This window comes from Lotus japonicus, chromosome 3, assembly GCF_012489685.1.
Source record: "Lotus japonicus ecotype B-129 chromosome 3, LjGifu_v1.2".
Taxonomy (NCBI): Eukaryota; Viridiplantae; Streptophyta; class Magnoliopsida; order Fabales; family Fabaceae; genus Lotus; species Lotus japonicus.
The window spans coordinates 68914049-68933937 of record NC_080043.1 but is presented as its reverse complement, the minus strand read 5'-3'; the positions used below and the strand labels follow the sequence as shown (position 1 = coordinate 68933937).

At 33.8% G+C, this 19889-nt stretch overlaps 1 protein-coding gene and 2 long non-coding RNA genes across 7 annotated transcripts; 2 read left to right on the top strand and 1 right to left on the bottom strand.

Moving 5' to 3' along the window:
* The first annotated feature begins 1166 nt into the window (after positions 1-1166).
* LOC130745483 (uncharacterized) lies at positions 1167-4777 on the top strand. Of its 2 annotated transcripts, XR_009021781.1 has the most exons (6): positions 1167-1475; positions 2439-2778; positions 2858-3340; positions 3557-3693; positions 3953-4074; positions 4259-4777. It is a non-coding gene; the product is annotated as an uncharacterized LOC130745483 (long non-coding RNA). The 2 variants fall into 2 exon arrangements; XR_009021780.1 differs by having other exon boundaries at positions 1168-2778.
* Positions 4778-8924: 4147 nt separating this feature from the next.
* LOC130745482 (SUMO-activating enzyme subunit 2-like) lies at positions 8925-12351 on the top strand. Of its 4 annotated transcripts, XM_057597775.1 has the most exons (6): positions 8934-9405; positions 10127-10210; positions 10294-10338; positions 10946-11065; positions 11207-11276; positions 12114-12351. In XM_057597775.1, the coding sequence occupies exons 2-5, from the start codon at positions 10133-10135 to the stop codon at positions 11219-11221; spliced, it is 258 nt and encodes an 85-aa protein (XP_057453758.1). In that variant the 5' UTR covers positions 8934-9405; positions 10127-10132; the 3' UTR covers positions 11222-11276; positions 12114-12351. The 4 variants fall into 4 exon arrangements, with proteins under 4 accessions (XP_057453757.1, XP_057453756.1, XP_057453755.1 ...); XM_057597774.1 differs by having other exon boundaries at positions 8925-10210; positions 11153-11276; XM_057597773.1 differs by having other exon boundaries at positions 8929-10210; positions 11941-12351.
* A 2217-nt stretch (positions 12352-14568) lies between these two features.
* Positions 14569-16864, bottom strand: LOC130742371 (uncharacterized). Its single transcript, XR_009021133.1, has 3 exons — positions 15391-16864; positions 15256-15302; positions 14569-15125 (listed from the first exon to the last, which is right to left on the bottom strand). It is a non-coding gene; the product is annotated as an uncharacterized LOC130742371 (long non-coding RNA).
* Positions 16865-19889: the final 3025 nt, after the last annotated feature.

Genomic DNA, 19889 nt, shown 5'->3' with positions numbered 1-19889 from the left:
AATTCCTAAATGGTAAAATTTATCTTTTTGATGTACCAAAAAATAAAATTCATCACACTCACTTGGCTCCAAGAATTTTACCATAATATAATCACATTTCTTTGCAAACTTGAAGGTCAAATAAATAAATAAATATCAGCAATGCATTAGTATAAAAAGTACACTGTAATATGATTTCCTCACCTACATCCAACACAAACTTCCTAGCATCAAGAAACCTAAAGGTATTATCAAACAAACAAATGTGAGTATGTGACTAGGGGTGGAAATAGGCCAGACGGCTCGTCAGGGGCCTATGGCTTGGCTCGTTAGAGGCTCGGCTCGACTCGGCTCGTTTATTAACAAGGTCAGGCTTAGGCTTTTTTAAAAGCTTGATTAATTAAAAAGGCCAGGCTCAAACTATTAAAAAAGCCTATTTGGCCTAACAGGCCGGCCTATTTATATATTATTTTTATTAATAATATAAATAAATATATTATTTATTTTTTTTAAACTTATGCATACTTTAGGATAAAAGAAAACCTTAAGTTCCTACCCTAACCTAGATTAGAAAGGTTCAAGACATATTCAGCATAGCACATCATCAGCCGCACAGGACGCAGGCTGCAGCCAGCCACCACTGCCAGTCTGCCGCTGCCAAGTCCACCTCTCCTCCAAACCGCAAGTCACCACTCACCACCACCATTTTACAAGAATTGCAGGTGTCTATTTTTATTTAAAAAGAAAGTGCAATGATATATAAAAGGCTTATTAGCCCGCCAGCCTAATGACATTCTTTTGATATAATTGTCTGTTAAATAGGCTTTTAAGCAGGCTTGTAGGCCAGGCCAGGCCTTAGAAAAGGCCAGTCAAGCCGTAAAATTTGGCCTATTGATAGGCCACAAGCCAGGCTTGGGCCACGAAAAGAGAATGCATGTCAGGCCTAGGCCACGCAAAGCTCGGCTCGGCCCGGCCTATTTCCACCCCTATATGTGACACACTAATTTAAAGTGGCGTATATCCTACAAGTACCATATGGGTCTTGTAGGCATGTAGCCTACCGGTACGGTAACAACACATTTTATGGGTTTGGTAGCATACAATATCAGTTTTGTCTACAGTAAGAAAACGTGTGCATATTACTAAATGACCCCTTTTATATTTTAAGTTTTAGATCCTAAACAATAATTAACAACCTAAGTAATCTAACTAAAATTGGATTAGTGTTCATCTCATCCCCAAAGTCTTGATTCTTCCCCATCCTCTGCACCATCACCGATCTGCTCATCCTCTCTCGTACATGCTGCTTCTCTTCATCGCCGATACAAATAAGAACCCGACGGTGTCCTCGCTTCTCCTCTCCTCTGTTTGTCTCCGCAAAACCCTTTTCCCCAAATCACTCTCTTTGATTTCGCACCTCGGTCGTCGTGTTCCCCAAATCATCGATTAAATTTTTTATTTTTTAATTTTTGTTTTTCATTCGTGTGATTCTGCAGGTAACATTTCAATTCGTCTAAATTGCTGTTTTTCGGTGTGGTCTATGTTTGTGTTTCGTGTGTTTTTCTTTTCTGTGGGGATAATTGAACCTGTTGCTGAAGCGGAAGTTGAATTTAGTTGTTGTTCGGTAGTGGGGTTTTCAATTTTCATTGGGAAATTCTGGGAAAAGCAAGAATTTTTATTTCTTCATGTTTTGTTTTTCTAGTTGCTTTCGTGGGAAGTACTGTTTTTTTAAATAATGGCTAAAGCTTTTAGCTTTTCTTATCAGACAAAGGAAGCTATGTTTTATTTTCAACATACCATTCCTGGGCTTTTGTTTTTGTTTCTTTTTTAGTTTTGTTCAGCTCCAATGTAGTGTGTATAGCAATGTGTCATACCATATATGTGAAGCATCTTAGTTTGCAAAGCTTTTTTCATCTTCAATGTTCTCTTATGTGAGCTTTTTGGTTTTGTTATTTGGCTGGCTTTGAGTACTAATTTGTGCATTTATTTGAGTCTCTCTTGTACCCTTATTTGCCCATAGTGGAGTTGTGTCTTTGGTCTGGACTCAGCAGTGGTTTAAAATTTCCAGTGGAATTATTGGGGTTTGTGGTGATGATCACCATTTTGTTGATAACATGTCCTCAAATGCTGCTGACACACTGCACAGGTTCTGCATAATTGCTTATCATTGTAACAAAAAGAACTTGTACATAGTGTGAATGGTTCTTAATAAAGCATCTATGCTGGAAAATTTGAGATTGCAGTTAGACATATAGTTATAATCTTTTTCGATTTGATTTGCTTTACACTCTCATTAGCGTAAGCTTTTTTTTTTATCTTTTTTGCATGACTCTGATTTGCTATAGTGTTTCTTCTCTATGTTGGTTTTACAACAAAGGTTAATGTTAATGTTATTTGGACGCACAATCTAGGCACGCCCTTAATAAATTAATTAAATTATAATACCTTTTGAATTGCAGAGAAGATTTGCAGCAATTTATGTATTTGTTTCATTCTGCTCCCCTATAAGCATTGCTATGGTGTCTGCACATGTTAAAGAAATCAAGGTTTACATTCTGAGGCCTCTCCTGAGGGTAGCGAGTGAGTAAGTTGTCCTTGCTTCTCTTGAAACATTCCTGGGCTCCCCAGCAAGTCCCTAAAATATTCCCATTTCAAACAAGAGAGTGAAGCAAACAAGTTTTGATACTATTTGAATGTCACTGTAAACAAGTTGCATGGCCTCAACCTTTTGAAGCTTTCACCTGGGCCACCTTGAAGGAACTAGCAAACCCAGACACACACTCTCTTCTTCCAATTCTGGTAATTCCCTTTACTTTTATTTTGGGATTTCATTTGTTTTTAATGTATAATTTAATTTCTTTCATTCTTTCTCTTACAGGTTCCACTGTTGTTTAGATTTCTATTTTTATTTTTTATCATGCTTTACTAGAGGCTCTGAAGCAATATAAATTAGTAGTAAGTTTTGAAAATATAGTCTTGACGAACCTGAGGCACTTTTGGACAAGTAAGTTCAAGAGCACACTAAATCAGATGAAGCATCTTAAGGATGTAAAAGATGTCGAGGCTGGACTCTTGCAGTCAGAATTGGAAGCCCTTAGAGCTCAATATAGTGATTTTAAACACTCTTTTTGAGGATGAGGCTGAGAAAGAAAAACTAAGAAAGCAAGTTTTCCAGCTAAAGGGTGAACTAAAGAAGAAGGACGATGCATTAACCAGTTTCGAGAAAAGGTTCAGGGATAGTAATGGACGCATACAAGTTACTGATGGAGCTAAAACCATTCTAAAGAATAAAAAGACTGCTTTAAGTCCTCAGCATTCAAGAGAAATGGAAAGACTGAGGGAGAAAATAAAAACGCTTGAGGTAACGTTTCCAATACCAATAGTCTGAACACAGGCTGTTTGAGAAAAATGCTTGCTAGTTGATACCCAAATGCTATTTTCTCCATCACTGTTTCATGTAATTTCATTTTCTATCCATGATTTTCCACTCTTCTGTATTTTCTTAGGATAAAACCAAGTTACTCGTAGCTCTGGCAATTGAGGTGGATTTGTTAATGAAAAGGATTGTTTATGGCAGGGTAAGATACAGTCAAAGGACAATGCCCTGGAAACTTCCACAACTTCATTTCTGGAAAAGGAAAATGAACCCCAGACCTAAATTGCGGAGCTAGAGCGCAAAGTAAAGGAATTTATCAGAGTATTGCTTCACATTAGGTACACTATAATGAGTTCTATAAACTAAGCCTATTATTGTGGTTGGGCACCTCTATCAAAGTGTATCGGTGCGCAATTACAAGATAAAAGTTTTTTAGTTGATTTATTTTGTGAAGTTTAATTAACTTATGACATAGCATTGCCATACTTGCATGGAAATGACATATTGATTGAACTTTCATTCATGAATTGTTGATTTATGAAGCTATTGAATTACATATCGGCAATAAATATGTACCTTGGCTTACTCTTCAAACAGGTTGCTCAGGATAGAAGTAATACTATCACAAATGAGATATCTGGAGAAATTAGTGCAGGGGAGCATCTGAATGATGCTGCATATGGTTTTGTAGAAATTGGGGCTGCGTTGTTACTCAAGAGGTTTGTCTATTTTCCTTCTATCTATATTTCTCTCCCCATGACATTAAGAAGACATTGTTTACTAATTAGAGTTTAGTTCCAGTCTGGTGATGATGACTCTTCATTTTGTCTATGTTAATCTTGTAATTTTATGAATTCAAGCCATTGAATTGTTTAGGCATAATTGTTTTTTTGGCCATGGCAGTAATGTGAACCTGCAAGAGAAAGAAGCAGGAACCTCTTTAATGGATACTGCAGACAGCAATCTTAATGCACATTAACCGACTTGTCATCACTGAAAGAAAGAAACAAATCAATGGAAAGCGAACTTAAAGAAGAACAGTCAACAGTCAATTGTTTGCAAGACAAGAAGAAAATGCACTTGATTTAGAACACAAAGCTTTAGCTTCAAATGTTAGATCATTTTAATGGTACTAATAATGTTTGGTGGTTTTAGCTAATAAGTTCTTTGTGAATCTTATGGATAGTGCTACTAATACTTATTTTCAAGCGGTTGTAGATGTTTTTTTTTTTTTGGTTACAGTGGTTGTAGATGTTGATTATGATTATTGTTGGATTGATTTGTGATTCTCGTGCATGCTTCTTTGGTCCAAGTCCAACACATGTTGCAAACTGCTATTTGACTTTTTTGTGCTTTCATGGAACTTTTTAGTTGTTAATGTTGCTCTCCAATTGGATAATAAAGGATATTACTAGTTGTTAATTGTTCTGGGAGATCAATGAATGATGTGCAACTTACATGATGCTAGTTGACTTATGATCTCCCCTCATTGTTTTGTAAAAACATTAAAAAAAAAAAATGTCAATTTGATAGTTGATAGTAAGTGGTAAATGGAGTTTATTAAGTGGTAAATTTTTAGTAAGCTTGACTAACTAATACTGCAGGAAAATTATACTTAGTCATTTAAGGTATGCATCGTCATTTTAACAATCAATTTTTCTCCTTATAGAATCAATTTGCCCATAATGAAAATCACTAGTTAATGTTGAGAATTGTTTTATAAACTTTAAGAATCACTTTATTTTCGAGAGTCACTTAGTCATTTAAATATCAATTATTCACTTTAAGAATAACTTTATTCACTTATTTACTAATTTTACGCTCCACTCATTGTTTTATAGGGACATAATAATTATATGTCAATCTGATAGTAGGTGGTAAATGAAGTTAATTAAACAGTAAATTATTTGTAAAGTGTGGCTAATACTGTAGGAATGCTCCATTTAATCATTTAACACATGCTTAGTCCCTTTAACTATGTTGACCAAAAATATCACTTAGGAGTCTCAAGTATTGACAAAAAAAGTTCATTATGTGACCATGCATGTGCTTAATGACGTTCATTTAGTCGTAAATTCTTGCTGAAGTCAGGCTAATAATGCAAGCTTATAAAAAACAACGGCTAATAACTCAGGAAAATTTTACTTATTCACTTAAGTTATGTTTAGTCACTTTAACAATCAATTTTCCCTCTTATTCAATCATATTTCTCATATTAAGAATCACTAGTTAATGTTGAGAAGTAGTTTATTCACTTTAAGAATCACTTTAATTTTCTTCAAGAATCACTCACTTACTTTAAGAATCAATGAGTTATTTATGAATCAATCACTCACTTTAAGAATAACTTTACTCAGTTTATATTCACTTATTCACAAATTTTACATCTACTCAATTTTGTAGAGACACAACAATTATAAGTCAACTTAATAATAGTAAGTGGTAAATGACGTTCAATTAGTAGTAACTTCTTTGTAAAGTTAGGCTAAATTTTCCTTAATCATTTAAGATATGTTTAGTCATTTCACAATCAATTTACCCTCTTATTGAATCATATCATCCATATTATGAATCACTAGTTAATGTTGAGAAGTGTTTTACTCACATTAAGAATCACTTTATTTTTCTTCAAGCATCACTTACTTTAAGAATCAATGAGTTATTTAGGAGTCAATCACTCACTTTAAGAATAACTTTACTCAGTTTATATTCAGTTATTCATACATATACTAATTATTTTCTAGAGGCACAATAATTAAAAATCAACTTAATAGTAGGTGGTAAATGACATTCATTTAGTAGTAATTTTTTGTAAAGTCAGGCTAATACCGCGAGAAAATTTTACTTAAACATTTAAGATATGTTTAGTCATTTAACAAACAATTTTCCCCCTTATTGAATCATGTTGTTCTTATTAAGAATCACTAGTTAATGTTGAGAAGTGTTTTACTCACTTTACGAATCTCTATATTTTTCTTCAAAAATCACTTACTTACTTTAAGAATCAATGGGTTATTTAGGAATCAATCACTCAATTTAAGAATAACTTTACTCAGTTTATATTCAGTTATTCACTAATTTTACATCTACCCATTATTTTGTAGAGGCACAATAATTATAAGTCAACTTAATAGTAGGTGGTAAATGACGTTCATTCAGTAGTAATTTCTTGTAAAGTCCGGCTAATACCGCAGGAAAATTTTACTTAATCATGTAAGATATGTTTAGTCATTTAACAAACAATTTTCCCTCTTAGTGAATCATATTGTCCATATTAAGAATCAGTAGTTAAAGTTGAGATGTGTTTTACTCACTTTAAGAATCATTTTACTCACTTTAACAATCACTTTATTTAGTCTAACAATTACTTACTAACTTTAAGAATCACTTTATGAACTTCAAGAGTCACTTTACCTTAGTTATATTCACTTATTAACTCATTATACACTTCACTCATTTTTTGTAGCAGTATAAAATTATATGTCAACCTAATAGAAGGTGGTAAATGAATTTCGTTAAGTAGTAAATTCTTTGTAAAGTATGACTAATGCCGCAGGAAAATTCTACTAAGTCATTTAACAATCAATTTTCACTCTTCTTGAATCATATTGCCCATATTAAGAATCATTAGTTAAATTTTTTTTTTTGGTTACAAGGAGGGGAGAATCATTAGTTAATGTTGAGAAGTGTTTTACTATTTTAAGATTCACTTTGTCATTTAGGAATCAATTACTCATTTTAAGAATAAACTTACCTAGTTCATATTCACTTATTCACTAATTTTACACTATTCTAATTGTTTTTAGAGGCATATTAATTATAAGCCAGCTTGATAGCAGGTGGTAAATGAAGTTCATTTTGTAGTAAATTCTTCGAAAAGTATAGCTAATACTGTGGAAATTTTTTACTTAGTCAATTGAAATATGCTTAGACCTCTTCCACGATCGCGCCACATGGCAGGAGATAAAAGTGCAGCCGTCGGATCTCTGCGTGTGTATGATAGCAGCGTGATACTCATTGCAGGATCAGCTCCTTTTCATGATTCTCTCTTTTCTTTTTATTCCGAAAAATCCTAAATAAAATAAAATAAAAATAACAAACTAAATCAAAATAAAATACTAGAAAGATAAAAATCCAAAAATAAACAACCTAAATCCTAATCAAATCTAAAATTAAAAAATGTAAAAATTAAAGATAGATAACCTCTTATGGACTAAACAACCACCATCCATCAACAGATGAAGTTGATAAGTCATGCTTCATGGACTAACCTCTTATGTTTGTCTGCAATTGGATTTCACTTTCGAGCTGAAATTTTGTCTTTTCCCTCACCTTCGTTGCTTACAATGGCTGGTTTCTCATCTTCTGTGAGCTGTGAAGTGCCAATTTAGTTGGAAAAGGCTCTTTAAATTTCTTCTTTGGTTTTGGTTTTGAATGCTTTCTGATCACTCTTGTTGGTTGAAGTTACTAATCACTGTTTCTTTCGTGATTCATTGAATTTAATCTTGATTTGCTGCCCTATGTACAGGTTTGGGTTGGAACTTGCGGTTTCATCTCCTCTATAAGCCTCGACATCTCAGGATAGAGGGAGTAATATGCTTTGTGTTTCCCTTCTGTGGACGTGAAGCTGCTTGAATCAAGAGGTATATCCCTATCTGTCTAAGTTTGAATGGATCTTGATTCCATTTCATTTTTATTTTGGGATTTCATTTGTTTTTAATGTATAATTTAATTTCTGTGATTCTTTCTCTTATAGGTTCCACTGTTGTTTAAATAATTTAATTTTTTTATCATGCTTTACTAGAGGCTATGGAGCAATAGAAATTAGTAGTAGGTTTTGAAAATACAGTCTTAACGAACTTGAAGCACTTTTGGACAAGCAAGTTCAAGAGAACTTTAAGTTAATTCATGTCCTGTTTTGTTTTAGTGCTTGCTATTACATATGATGCTCATATTTGATTCTTGGTCAAGGGATTGTGAATGCTTTAAAACAAGCTTGACTTTGTTCACCATTAAATGGATAAAATGCATCTTTCTATGAATATATCTTAGTCCATGAGGAGATCTTCAAATGCAAAGATACTTAATAGTTCAAGTCTCTTGGACAGCAATTGATAAATTTTGATTCTCTATTTTGGTTATGATTTAATCAATTCATTTGGATTATGCTTACTTAGTGTTTATTTCATTTTGCTTTCATCTCTTAATGTTATTGACCTCTACAATAAAGACTAAATCTACAAGAATTGAGCGTACAAACGTCGACAAAAATAGAGTCGGGTTGTCTTTTGCACATTGGCGATACATCAGGGGCAACAAATGCATTTAAGCCTTTTAAATTTAATAATGTTTAAAATAAGATATATAAGGTTGTGATTGAATAATTGTGTAAAACGTTTTAAACTGTCAGTGTATAAAAAATAATACCAATGAAATAACTTGATTTTAATTTTAGGCGCTCAAATTTTCAATTTCCCCGCTCATTTTTTATTTATTTAAATTGAGGCACTGATTTTACTTGTCAGCTCCTCCTTTTCTTTTGGACTTATTTTAAGCTTTCTCCTCCTTTTAGAGTTCCCTCTTTATTTTGTTGACTTATTCATTTGAGAAGTATTGAGGACTCAATTGGAGAGAGAAAATGATAGAAATCTTATCTCTATTGTACTTGAGATTTCATGTCTCACTAATCCGTCCTCTTCTTCATCTTACTCTCTCACATTTTCACTACCTCTTCTGCATCTCTTCATCTACTCCTTTCAACTTGTTCCAACCACACTTGAATTCACTACAAAAGCGCTGTCAGAGGCATACCAATTAGAAGCCCTAGTTCTCACCTTTCCCTCCTCCATTCCAATGGCCGCCGCAGCTGCTCGCCCCCTTGTCAGTTGTCACCGTGCAGGCCTTCGAGGGCTACCACCACCTTCCCATCCCTGATGTCATGACAGCTTCAATCCGTCCTGACATCGTCAATTTCGTCAATTCCAACACCTCCAAAACTGGTCGTATTGGGAGTATGGTTTGATGTGTTCTTTCTTGACTCCCATGATTTGGTATGTTGAAAATGGTTAATATCTTGGCTATTCTTGCTTAATTTTTTTTACTTAAAACCTTCAATGGTTGCTTGATATGTTGGCTACTCTCTTTTTTAATCACCTTATTTAGTTGAAGATTGATTATTGAGCTAGCCGGCTAAGTGCTTAGAGAAAGGCTTCAATCAATATGTCGTGGCAGCTTTGTGATTTACAAGATTTTGGCATTGTAAAAAATGACCAGATGTTGGATATCTTTTTGTTGTTTGTTTATTTGAGTTAATATTTAATGTAGCTTCTTCAGTATGTTATTTTTAAAAGCTTGCACTCAAAATCTGAATTTGCATTGCTAACTTATTTCTGTTTTTTAGTTCTTGCAATTTATCTTATGTAATCCTTTTTTTTTGTGATAATTCACTTATAACTGCAAAATTTACTTCATTACCACCTTTTAAGAAAATAATGGCTTTGAAATGTTGTGTATCTTTTGAATGAACTAGAGGATTTATCTTATGCTCTCTGTCTTCAACTAAGTTATGGACATCATTGTCATAAAACTTTCATCTTAAAAAGGAGTTGGTTCCATGCTACAATTGCTTAGCAATTTTTGTCCACTATACAGCTTTCATCCTATTATTTGCTCTCCATGACTATTACAAATTACTATTTTGATTTGAACTATGTATCTGAATTGTATTTGCCTTTTTGTATCTTACATTTCTTGAAAGGGTCTGATATGCAGATTGACATGGACACTATAGAAGTCAGTAACCTGAACAGACAATTTTTATTTCAACAATCCCATGTTGGGCAGTCCAAGGCTAAAGTAAGTTACTCTGTCATGCATGGTCATTATTGTCATGGTGTAGATTTTTGGTTGTATATCCATCTGATGAGGTCTTCAACCAGGTTGCTAGGGATGCTATGTTAAAATTTAGGCCCCACATTGGTCAGGTAATTTAATTGTAATTAATGGTTTCTGGATTAGTCTGATTCATTTTCAAATTTCAACATACGGTTATGTTTTAGCAGCTTTTGATGAACAATCCTTCTCTTCAATCTGATTCTCTGCTTTCTTCCGTGTCATTTCGGTCTAATGTTTTTTTGCCAATTTTGGGGTGGTTTGATACCTTTCACTGTCTAAAAATTGTTAACTCCGCATTTAACATGATGATAATGTAGGTCATCATTAGTTATATATCTTAGAGAATGGATAAGATTTTGACACTGAAATAAATGGAGAAAAGAAGGGTACAATTAGTTGAGGTTGCTGACGCAGTGGTTTCATGTCTATTAGGAGTGTTACTGGGTACTAACATGAACATAGTCATATATAGTAAGAGAAAGAAAAAACCTAGAGTACTGCTACTGTTTTTTTGTGTGTCTCTTGTAGTATGGAAACTGTAAGTAATGTAAAAGAATCCAACATCTCATTTCTTTTCATTGCCCAGTGGACTAAAATCAATTCTAGAAGTTGTGGAAAACCTAAGATGAAGGTGGACTTGGTAAACCGATAATCGTGTATAACATGCTTTTTCTTTTCCAAATTTTGGACTTTCAGACACTCTCATTGGTTGATCTCCACAATCCTGAAATCTGCTATGATAGGATCGAAGATGAAGGAATTTCACAATCTTCATATGCCTGGTTAAAAGAAGTCTCAGATTTGGCAGAGAATGAGGTAATAGTAATAGATTAGGCCAATCTTGAACAACTTTTTTTCACTTCAGTATAGAATTATTTATATATGTTCTTCATATTCGACCAGGAAGGGGCTTAATCATGTCAAAAACTTGTGTGTTTTGATATATGTATTAAACAGAGGGAGTTTGCATGAAGATGAGGAGTTTGATCAGCATTAAAGGAAACTTGCTGCAATTCTCTTATCAAAGGTATTTTAGTTCTTCTAAGTATTTGAACTAGCATCTTTTAATCAAGATTAGATGATTCCATTCTTGCTTATAAAGTCTTTTTCTTTGAGTTTCTCAGTTTAATGGTTCAGTTTTCAAAATATTCTTGCTTATACCCATCACAAATACTTTTGATTTTACTCACATTCTAAAGCAATCATCACCAGAGGAGAAATGTTTTCTCACTTCTATTAATTTTAAATCTTAGGTACAAGGTCTTTTGCTGACTTACATAAAAGTCTTCAGGTCTTTTGGGTGAACTCAATGATTCATTATCTTATGTTGGTGGAGTTGGTCCTCTATTTTATGTTTCTGAGGATTCTCACTATGTGCAGTTTTCTTGATGAGAATTTTTACTATCTCATTATGAGTTTTGATATAGCTTTGGTAATATTTGTTCAGTTAATAAGGTTAACGATTGGTCATAAATTAAGATTGGCGCTGGTTTAGTGGTAATAAAGGACGTGCCTCCAAGGACATTTTTTTTACTTGTTACTCGTTGCTTTAGAGTTTAGACAATCCTATGGATATGCTTTACTTTTCAGTGTTACTATTTGCTTTCAGCCTTAATTTATGCTTCCTCATAGTTTAAAAGTATAACCATAGTTGCACATTAATATAGAAGTACCTTGTTCACTGCTTGCAGAAGTTGCCTTCAAATTGTAGCAAATACACTTCTTCCTCATGTGATGGTCACACGTTTAACTTCCTCTTGGATAATGGAATTGATATTGGTTCTTCTTGGTTGTTTTTGTGTTACCATATCTGCTGCTTTGGTTGTTATATACTGATGTGTGGAAGTTTTCCTTCAAATTGCAGCAAATAAACTGATGGGTATGCCATCAGAATTGGATTTATGGGTTGATTCATTTGAAAAGAAGATATTCATTCCATTTTGAAGGCAATTTTCTACTAAATCAAAAGGAGGATTTAAGAGTCAGATTCATGTAGACATTTAATATGATGTACCCCATTTTGCTTTGCTTTTAATCTTAAATACCCTATATCTCAACACTTATTCGTTTTTGTTTCAATTTAAAAAATTATCTATTTAATAGATTTATTTGTATTTAAAAAGTTGTCTGTATTAGTTCTTTATGAGTTCATGTATTTATAGAATATAATTTCTAAAGATGTCAACTTAACTCAAAATCCGCAAAAGGAAAAAAAAATGAACTTATTAAATTTCCTGCGAATTTACCTGTAAGATTTGCTGCGAAAATATGTGTGATTGTTTGCTGCAAGTTACTTAATTGCTTCAACAATCACATTCGTCACTTCAAGAATCACTTTATTCTTTTGTCCCTCATTAATAAATCACTTTACTGAGTTAATTTCACCTCACTCGTTTTTTAAAGAAATAAAAATATTGTCAACTTGATCGTAAGTGGTAAATGAAGCTCATTCATCGGTAATTTTTTTGTAAAGTCTGGCTAATAACACATAAAAATTATACTGGTAATCTTTGGAACTTATCAATTGCAAAATCTTAATTATGATGTTTTGACATGTCTATCCTGCCTGAACTAGGTTGTCTTATGTACTTGTCGACATTGGAAGTTACATAATGATATTTTGACATGTCGACCTTTGCCGAACAAGATATCTTAGGAAATTATCAACATGAACAATGATTTTTTGAAGTGTCAAAAACGATCCTTAAAGTGATAAATGTGATTCTTAAATTGAGTAAATTGATTATTGAAGTGGAAAAAGTGATTCTTAAAGTGACTAAGTGATTCTTAAATGACTATGTAGACTTTTCCTGAAGTATTAGACATACATTACATGGAATTAACCACAAATATGAACTTCATTAACCATATAGTATCAGGTTGACATTTCATTTATTTCCTCTACAAAACGATGAGTGAAGGGTAAAATTAGTGAATAAGTGAATCTTTAGTGAGAAAAGTGATTATGAAAATTACTGAGTGATTCTTGAATGACTAGGAGACTTTTCCTACGTCATTAGCCATACATTATACTGATTTGACCACTAATATGAACTTCCTTAACCAAATGTGTGATTGGTATTTAATTATTTAATTCCTATGCCCCTAAAAAACAATGAAGGGGAGTGTAAAATTAATGAAGGAGTGATCACTTTAGGAATTACTTTTTCTTACATCAATAGTCACCTCCAGAATCACTTTTTCAACTTCAAGAATCAGTAAGTAATGATGCTTTAATGAACAAAATAACATTACAATTTTTCCACCATAACCAAGAGCTACACTTAACTAATCTTACCCTTGTTATCAAAATTACTAAGTTATCCTACCCTTAATTCATATATAGGTTACGGTTTAAAGTTAGAGTTTTCGTAGTTTGAGAGAAATCGACGTGTCAAAACATCCTAATAAGACTTATAAGGTTGATAAGTTACTAAGATTATAGAAGTCCAAGTAGTGACCACATGACCAAAAATTAGCCACTAACTGCACTAGATCAACCATATTTTAATGCAGTATTAACCAGAAACGTTACTTAAAAGTTTAAGTAGTGACCAAAGAAGAGTCAAGTGACCATACATGTTCACAATATGAGCATAAAAATAAAATATGAACCTCATTAAGTTGTGGTTAATAACGTCAATATTACTGGTTAATTCAGCATAAAATGTGGCTAATATCGCAGTTCAATCAACTCAGTCATTTAAGAATCACTTAATCACTTTAAGAATCACATTTTGCTACTTCAAGTATCAATTTACCCACATAAAGAATCACATTTTCACCTTAAAATTATTATACTTATTAAGCAGTATTAAAAGTTTAAAAGCTGATTAAAGTGACTATAATGATTCTTAAATTGAGTAAAGTAATTATTGAAGTGGAAAAAATGATTCTTAAAGTGGCTAAGTGATTCTTAAATGACCAGGTAGACTTTTCCTGCAGTATTAGCCATACATTACACATAACTAACCATGAATTTGAACTTCATTAACATCTAGTATCAGGTTGATATTTCATTTTTATGCCTCGACAAAACGATGAGTGAAATGTAAAATTAGTTAATAAAAGTTCACTTTAATGAGCAAAGTGATTCAGAAAGTAGCTAAGTGATTCCTAAATGACTAGGAGACTTTTCCTACATTATTGGCCATACATTGCACTGAACTTACCAATAATATGAGCTACATTAACCAGTTTGTATCAAGTTGATATTTAATTTTTATTCCCCAGAAAACAATGAGGGGAGTGTAAAATTAGTGAATGAGTGATCACTTTAAGAATAAATTTTTCCTACATCAATAACCACTTCAAGAAACTTTTTCAACTTCAAGAATCCCTAATTTTTTTTTGATAGGCAAAAAGAATATATAGAAATGAAGTACAACCAATACAAAGAGAAGAGAGTATAGAAGAAAAAGCTTAAGAGCAAAAACAACACGTACAATAGACAAAGAATCCGTCTATTACTAAGCTAAACCCACCATCCCTTGAAGAAAGATCTTAGAAAACAAGCCTCATTAAAACATTGCTAGAAAAAACCCTCTTGGAAAATCTAGACTAGGAAAAAGAGTACAAGTTGGCTAAAATCAGGATGAAATCTTCAAGGGGAACCCAGTACAAAGCATACCCAAAACCCATTGAACTCTCCCCAGTCAAGGAAGCTGCCAGTAAAAATCCAAAATAACAGTGGCTCCCTTCAAAATTAATATCATTCGCCTCCACTCCAAAGGCACTCCCAACTGCAATCCACCTACTGATCATTATATAAGCACTCATCTAGCAAACAACCCTTTTGAAAATATCCATCCATATAGCTGTAGCTTAGCCTCCAAGCATCTCCAAGAATGAATAAAACCGCACCTCCAAAAGCCACCTAACAAAAAGCAAAATAATATACAGCATGTGTAGCCCACCCGAATAAGTGAGACACAGTTTCTTCCCCAACTGACACAGACCACAATTACTGAATTATATTTTCAAACAGTTATTGATCAAGCACTTACTTCATTACAACCAAGAGTGACATGCTCCCCTCCAAAAATTCCAGATCCTGAGAAATCCATAGTAAAAACTGTAATATTTGAAGGAAGTAAAACTAAGAAATTAAAGAACCTAAACTAAGAGAACAGTGTCAGTACTCAGTAGTTGCTGCCAATGCATGAAGATGAACCGGAAGAACCTGATGAAGCGGCAGAGAAATCAACGTGGTTCTTGGCGGTGCCATTAGGGTTCAGAATCGCGACTCGTTGTTGTTCCATCCCTGTCAAAAAGCTCGTACAAATAAACCTGTCAAACCCCATCTTTCAGTGGACAGACATGTCGAGAAGCGCATCCAAATGGACACCCTTGAAATACGATGTCCATGGGGGAGGCGACGAGTGACGTCGTCGTAGGTGTAAGCGAAGGCCTGGTTGAAGAGCTTCTCCGCCATGAAAGCGTCTTCGATCGGCGGCGGAGTGAGGTTGGGTTGGAGGAGATGAACAAGATGTGAAGAAGATGAAGAACAAGAAACTTGGGCCTTGTATGGTGCAGGAGCTCTTGTAAATTACATGACCCAACGCTAATGTACTGCCATTATGGGTATGGTAAAACAACATTTGTACTATACATGACCCATGAGGTCCAGTATAAAATACGAAACTAAATGATGTTTTCACCAAGGAAACTGATGGATGAATATTTTTACTTTTACATCTAATTGATTGCCAATGTTATATCTACTAAAGTTTAGGATAAGTGAAAAAAGACAATAATAACTAACTTGAGAGGTGAGAAGATTCAAAAAGATTAAAATAAAGTACCTAAATTACTTGTTACAAAAGACTATATAATTTTGTTGGAAAATTTACTTGTTGATTAGTAAACATGCTGAAAAATTGTAGCTATATGGATTTGAAGCAGGCCAATCTGATGGTCAGTAGAGCCTGTTTGTTACAAATTTTACAAACATCGTCTCACTAATCCTAATCCTACTTGGGCCAATCTAATGGTTAGAGTAGGATTAGGATTAAGAGTACATGTTTAGCAGGTCAATCCTCAGCATATACAAAACAGTACCTAAATCATCTTAAAACAGAATATGATCTCATGATGCAAGAATTAGACTCATGAAACAGATCTCAGTTAAGGTTTAGTCGTTTCTTCATATGGAGTGTTTTGTCAAATTTCTACAAGCACAAAAGTAGATTGAAATAAGGTTTGATATTCAAACACAGCAACCACCTTATGTGCAGAAGCTATATCATGTTCAAGAAAGTCATAAAATGACTCATTCTCAGTGAATTCCTTACTCCTTAGCAGTGGCGGATTCACCGCCTGGCTAGCACGGGCCTTTGCCCGAGCTCTAGGAAAAAAAAAAACTTTTTTTCTTTTAGAACTGGTAAGCTTTTAGGGAAGAAAGAAGAAGAGAGAAAGGGCAAAACTTTTGAACAGAGACAAGTAAGTGAGAGCTTCAAGCCATGCTTTCTTCATCCTGATTCTGGAGTTTGCTTCCGTCTCCTTCTCCCTCCCAGACTCATTTCCTTCCCACCGCTACTCACCGTCCTCCACCGCACCCTCCCTAGCTCTGGTAGTTCTGAATGATGGTTCTTTCTCTCTACCTTTCTTGGTTGAGAATTAGATTTCCCACCCCGTCCATTAGAATTGTCACCCCACTAAAATACTCCGGAATATTAAGTTCTCGAATGCTCCGGAAGATAAACTTCCGAAGTCTTTTAAAAATGAGGGTGTCAAATTTAAGTGTGTAGTAAATAAACCAACTGATACGATCCGAAAGTTTAACTTCTGGAGCACTCAAGAACTTAATCTTCCGAGTATTTTAGTGGGGTGACAATTCTAATGGATGAGATGGGAAATCTAATTCCCGGTTGCATCAAAACGTGTTCTGCTCAAAAGCTTATACTTGCCTTTATTGAAAGTGGGTAGTTTTTTACTTTAGTGGGTGTTTGTGTCAGAAGAATTGAAAGCTAAGCTAGCCACGTGATTGTATGTTTTTTTCCTTGGCTATGCGTGTTATAGCTTCTTCAGGTCTTTTTTTTTTTGTCAATAATCAATTTCATTGATTTAAACGGGCCAAGGCCCAAGCAAATACAACAAAGAAACTTAACCATACAAGGCCATAAAGATAAACTAAACAAATCAAGGCCAGTTCAGCAATTGGAAACTTGGAAGCCAACAAACAATAGACAAAAAACACGTGAAGCTTCTTCAGGTCTAAGTCCCTTTGTTTTGTTCTGGGTTTGGCAACGTCTTGAATGAAACTTTAATCATTGACAAAAGAAGTTTTTCACCTTGTTAGATTCAAAAAAACAAAAATACTATGTGTCTTGTTGGCAGGCCTTTTGTTTATTCTATTCCTTTTTTCTTGTTGTTTGTATGTCTTGAGCTATGCCCAGTTACAAAAATATATAAATGAAAATCATATGTACTCAGGTGGGCAATAATTAATGAAAATCATTTTCAATGCTTTGGATATGTAAAACAACAATGATTTTGGAACAAAACAAAAAAGCTAAAACTACAATAGTTTTGGAACAGAGGGAGTAACTTTTAATGGGAATGAAATTATTTATGACAAATAAATAATAAAATAAATATTCCAAGTATTTTAGTATATCTAATGAAATAATTTGCCATGCTAACATGTTATTCAAGTCGCAATACGGCAATGTCCGCAACCGCAGCACCTGCAATCGTAATTTAAAATTTTGGATCAGAAGTCAGGTGCGAACAGTTAGACTTAGTATTAATTTTGCCCAGGCTTCATAAAAATCCTGGCTCCGCCACTGCTCCTCAGAGTATTTCATTTGCTAAACCCAAAGTTGGTCACAACTGATACTAGCATGATCATTTTCCTAACTCCGGTCTAAACTAAATAGACACCATCTCCATTAATTTCATATAAAAAAGAAACAAAAACTGGACATCATATTTAAAACAAGGGTCATGACAATTTTCTTGAGTATCCACAATCACAGTTCTGACAGTGCACAAGAAAGTCCCAATTTGGTGCCATAGCCAATAATTTAAACAAAAAGGTATCTTAATTTCTAAATAGATAACAAATTTGATCTGTATTGGGAGTCACAAAAATTAAGAATCCATTGTGAAATAAACAGTTTTGTTTAATCCAACGGTTAAAGAAACGGTTTAGACAGGCCAGGTATGTTGTTTTGGACATAAAAATTGAAGATGCCTAAAAGAGTAATGTAATATTTGCAATGCAAAGTTCAATAACATGTGTCTTTGAGAAAAAAGGAATTTAGTTAAAGGAAGAATGAGAAAAAGTAACATGTGCCCTGTGCAATTTAATGTGATATGCTGTAACACAAAAGACTAAGCAATAAGCTCTAAGCACTAAGCATCAAGTCAACAATGGAAAGTAGACTAAAATAAAACCCCCATATCCTTGATGATTCATTGGCATGAACCATAACTATTTTACCATGCTGGTTACAGTAAAATACAAAATACTAATAAAAGTGATAACATCATCCTTGAGGTGTACAAACATAAAGCATTGCTTTTCAGAGAACATACTTGAAGTTTCAACTACTTGCCACCAAGATATGCTTTTTAAGAAGAAATTAGCTCCAAACATGTCACCTTCAATATCAAGTTAGATTATTTATGCAAAAGGCAGCATCTTGATGAGGCAAGAAAATTATTTGATTGGAAAATTATTTGATTGCACCTAATGTTTGGAGCCATAACATTCAGATTGAAGGCTACTGCAAGATTAAAAGAGTTGATGAAGCTAAGAGTCTTTACAATGATGTGTTTCAAGAAAATAGTTCCAAATAGTAAAAACCTACAAGCATTTGATAAATGCTTTCTGCAGTCTGAACCAACTTGGCAAGGCATTTGCATTATATTGACCAAAATCCTGAGTGCTGAAGGCTGAATGGTTGATCAATAATGATTTTGGATCAGCTTGTCAATGTTTTCACCAGACCAGGGAAACCGAAGGAGATGGGTGAATATTGTTACTTATGCATCTAATAACATTATACTCTGACAAAATTACATAACATGGATTGTCAATGTTATGTCTACTAAAATTTAGGATCAGTTTCAAAAGACAATATTAGCATGTAACCTAAGATGTCAGAAGCTTCAAAAGATTAAAAATGAGGTACCTAGTTAGTTGGTGATTGACCTTAATTTGTTATTATCCAAAGTGATGCACTCATGTCTAAGATTACATGGTCCAAAGAAAATCAGATCAAACTATGAGCTCTATCATAGTTTCAAAGAAAGATAGTCTGCTCCCTCTTTTTCTGGATTTGTTTTTTATGAGGGTAATGAGACTTTGAAAGGTGTTGGGAATGAGTGGACAAATTGCTAGGTGGATGAATTTCTGAATTGAGTTTATGGAGTTGTAAACTAAGCATCAAGTCAATGATGGAAAGTAAACCCGAAATAAAACATACATCCTTAAATATTCATTAACATTAACCATAATAATTTTGCCATTTCCTGGCTGGTTAGTGGTTACACTAAAATAAAATACTAATGAAAGGGACAACACATCCTTGCAGGTTTACAAAGTGTCAACGTGGCCATGAAATCTACAGCTCAAACAAAAAGCATTGCCATTCAGAGAACACACTTGAAGTTTCAACTAATTGCCACCAAA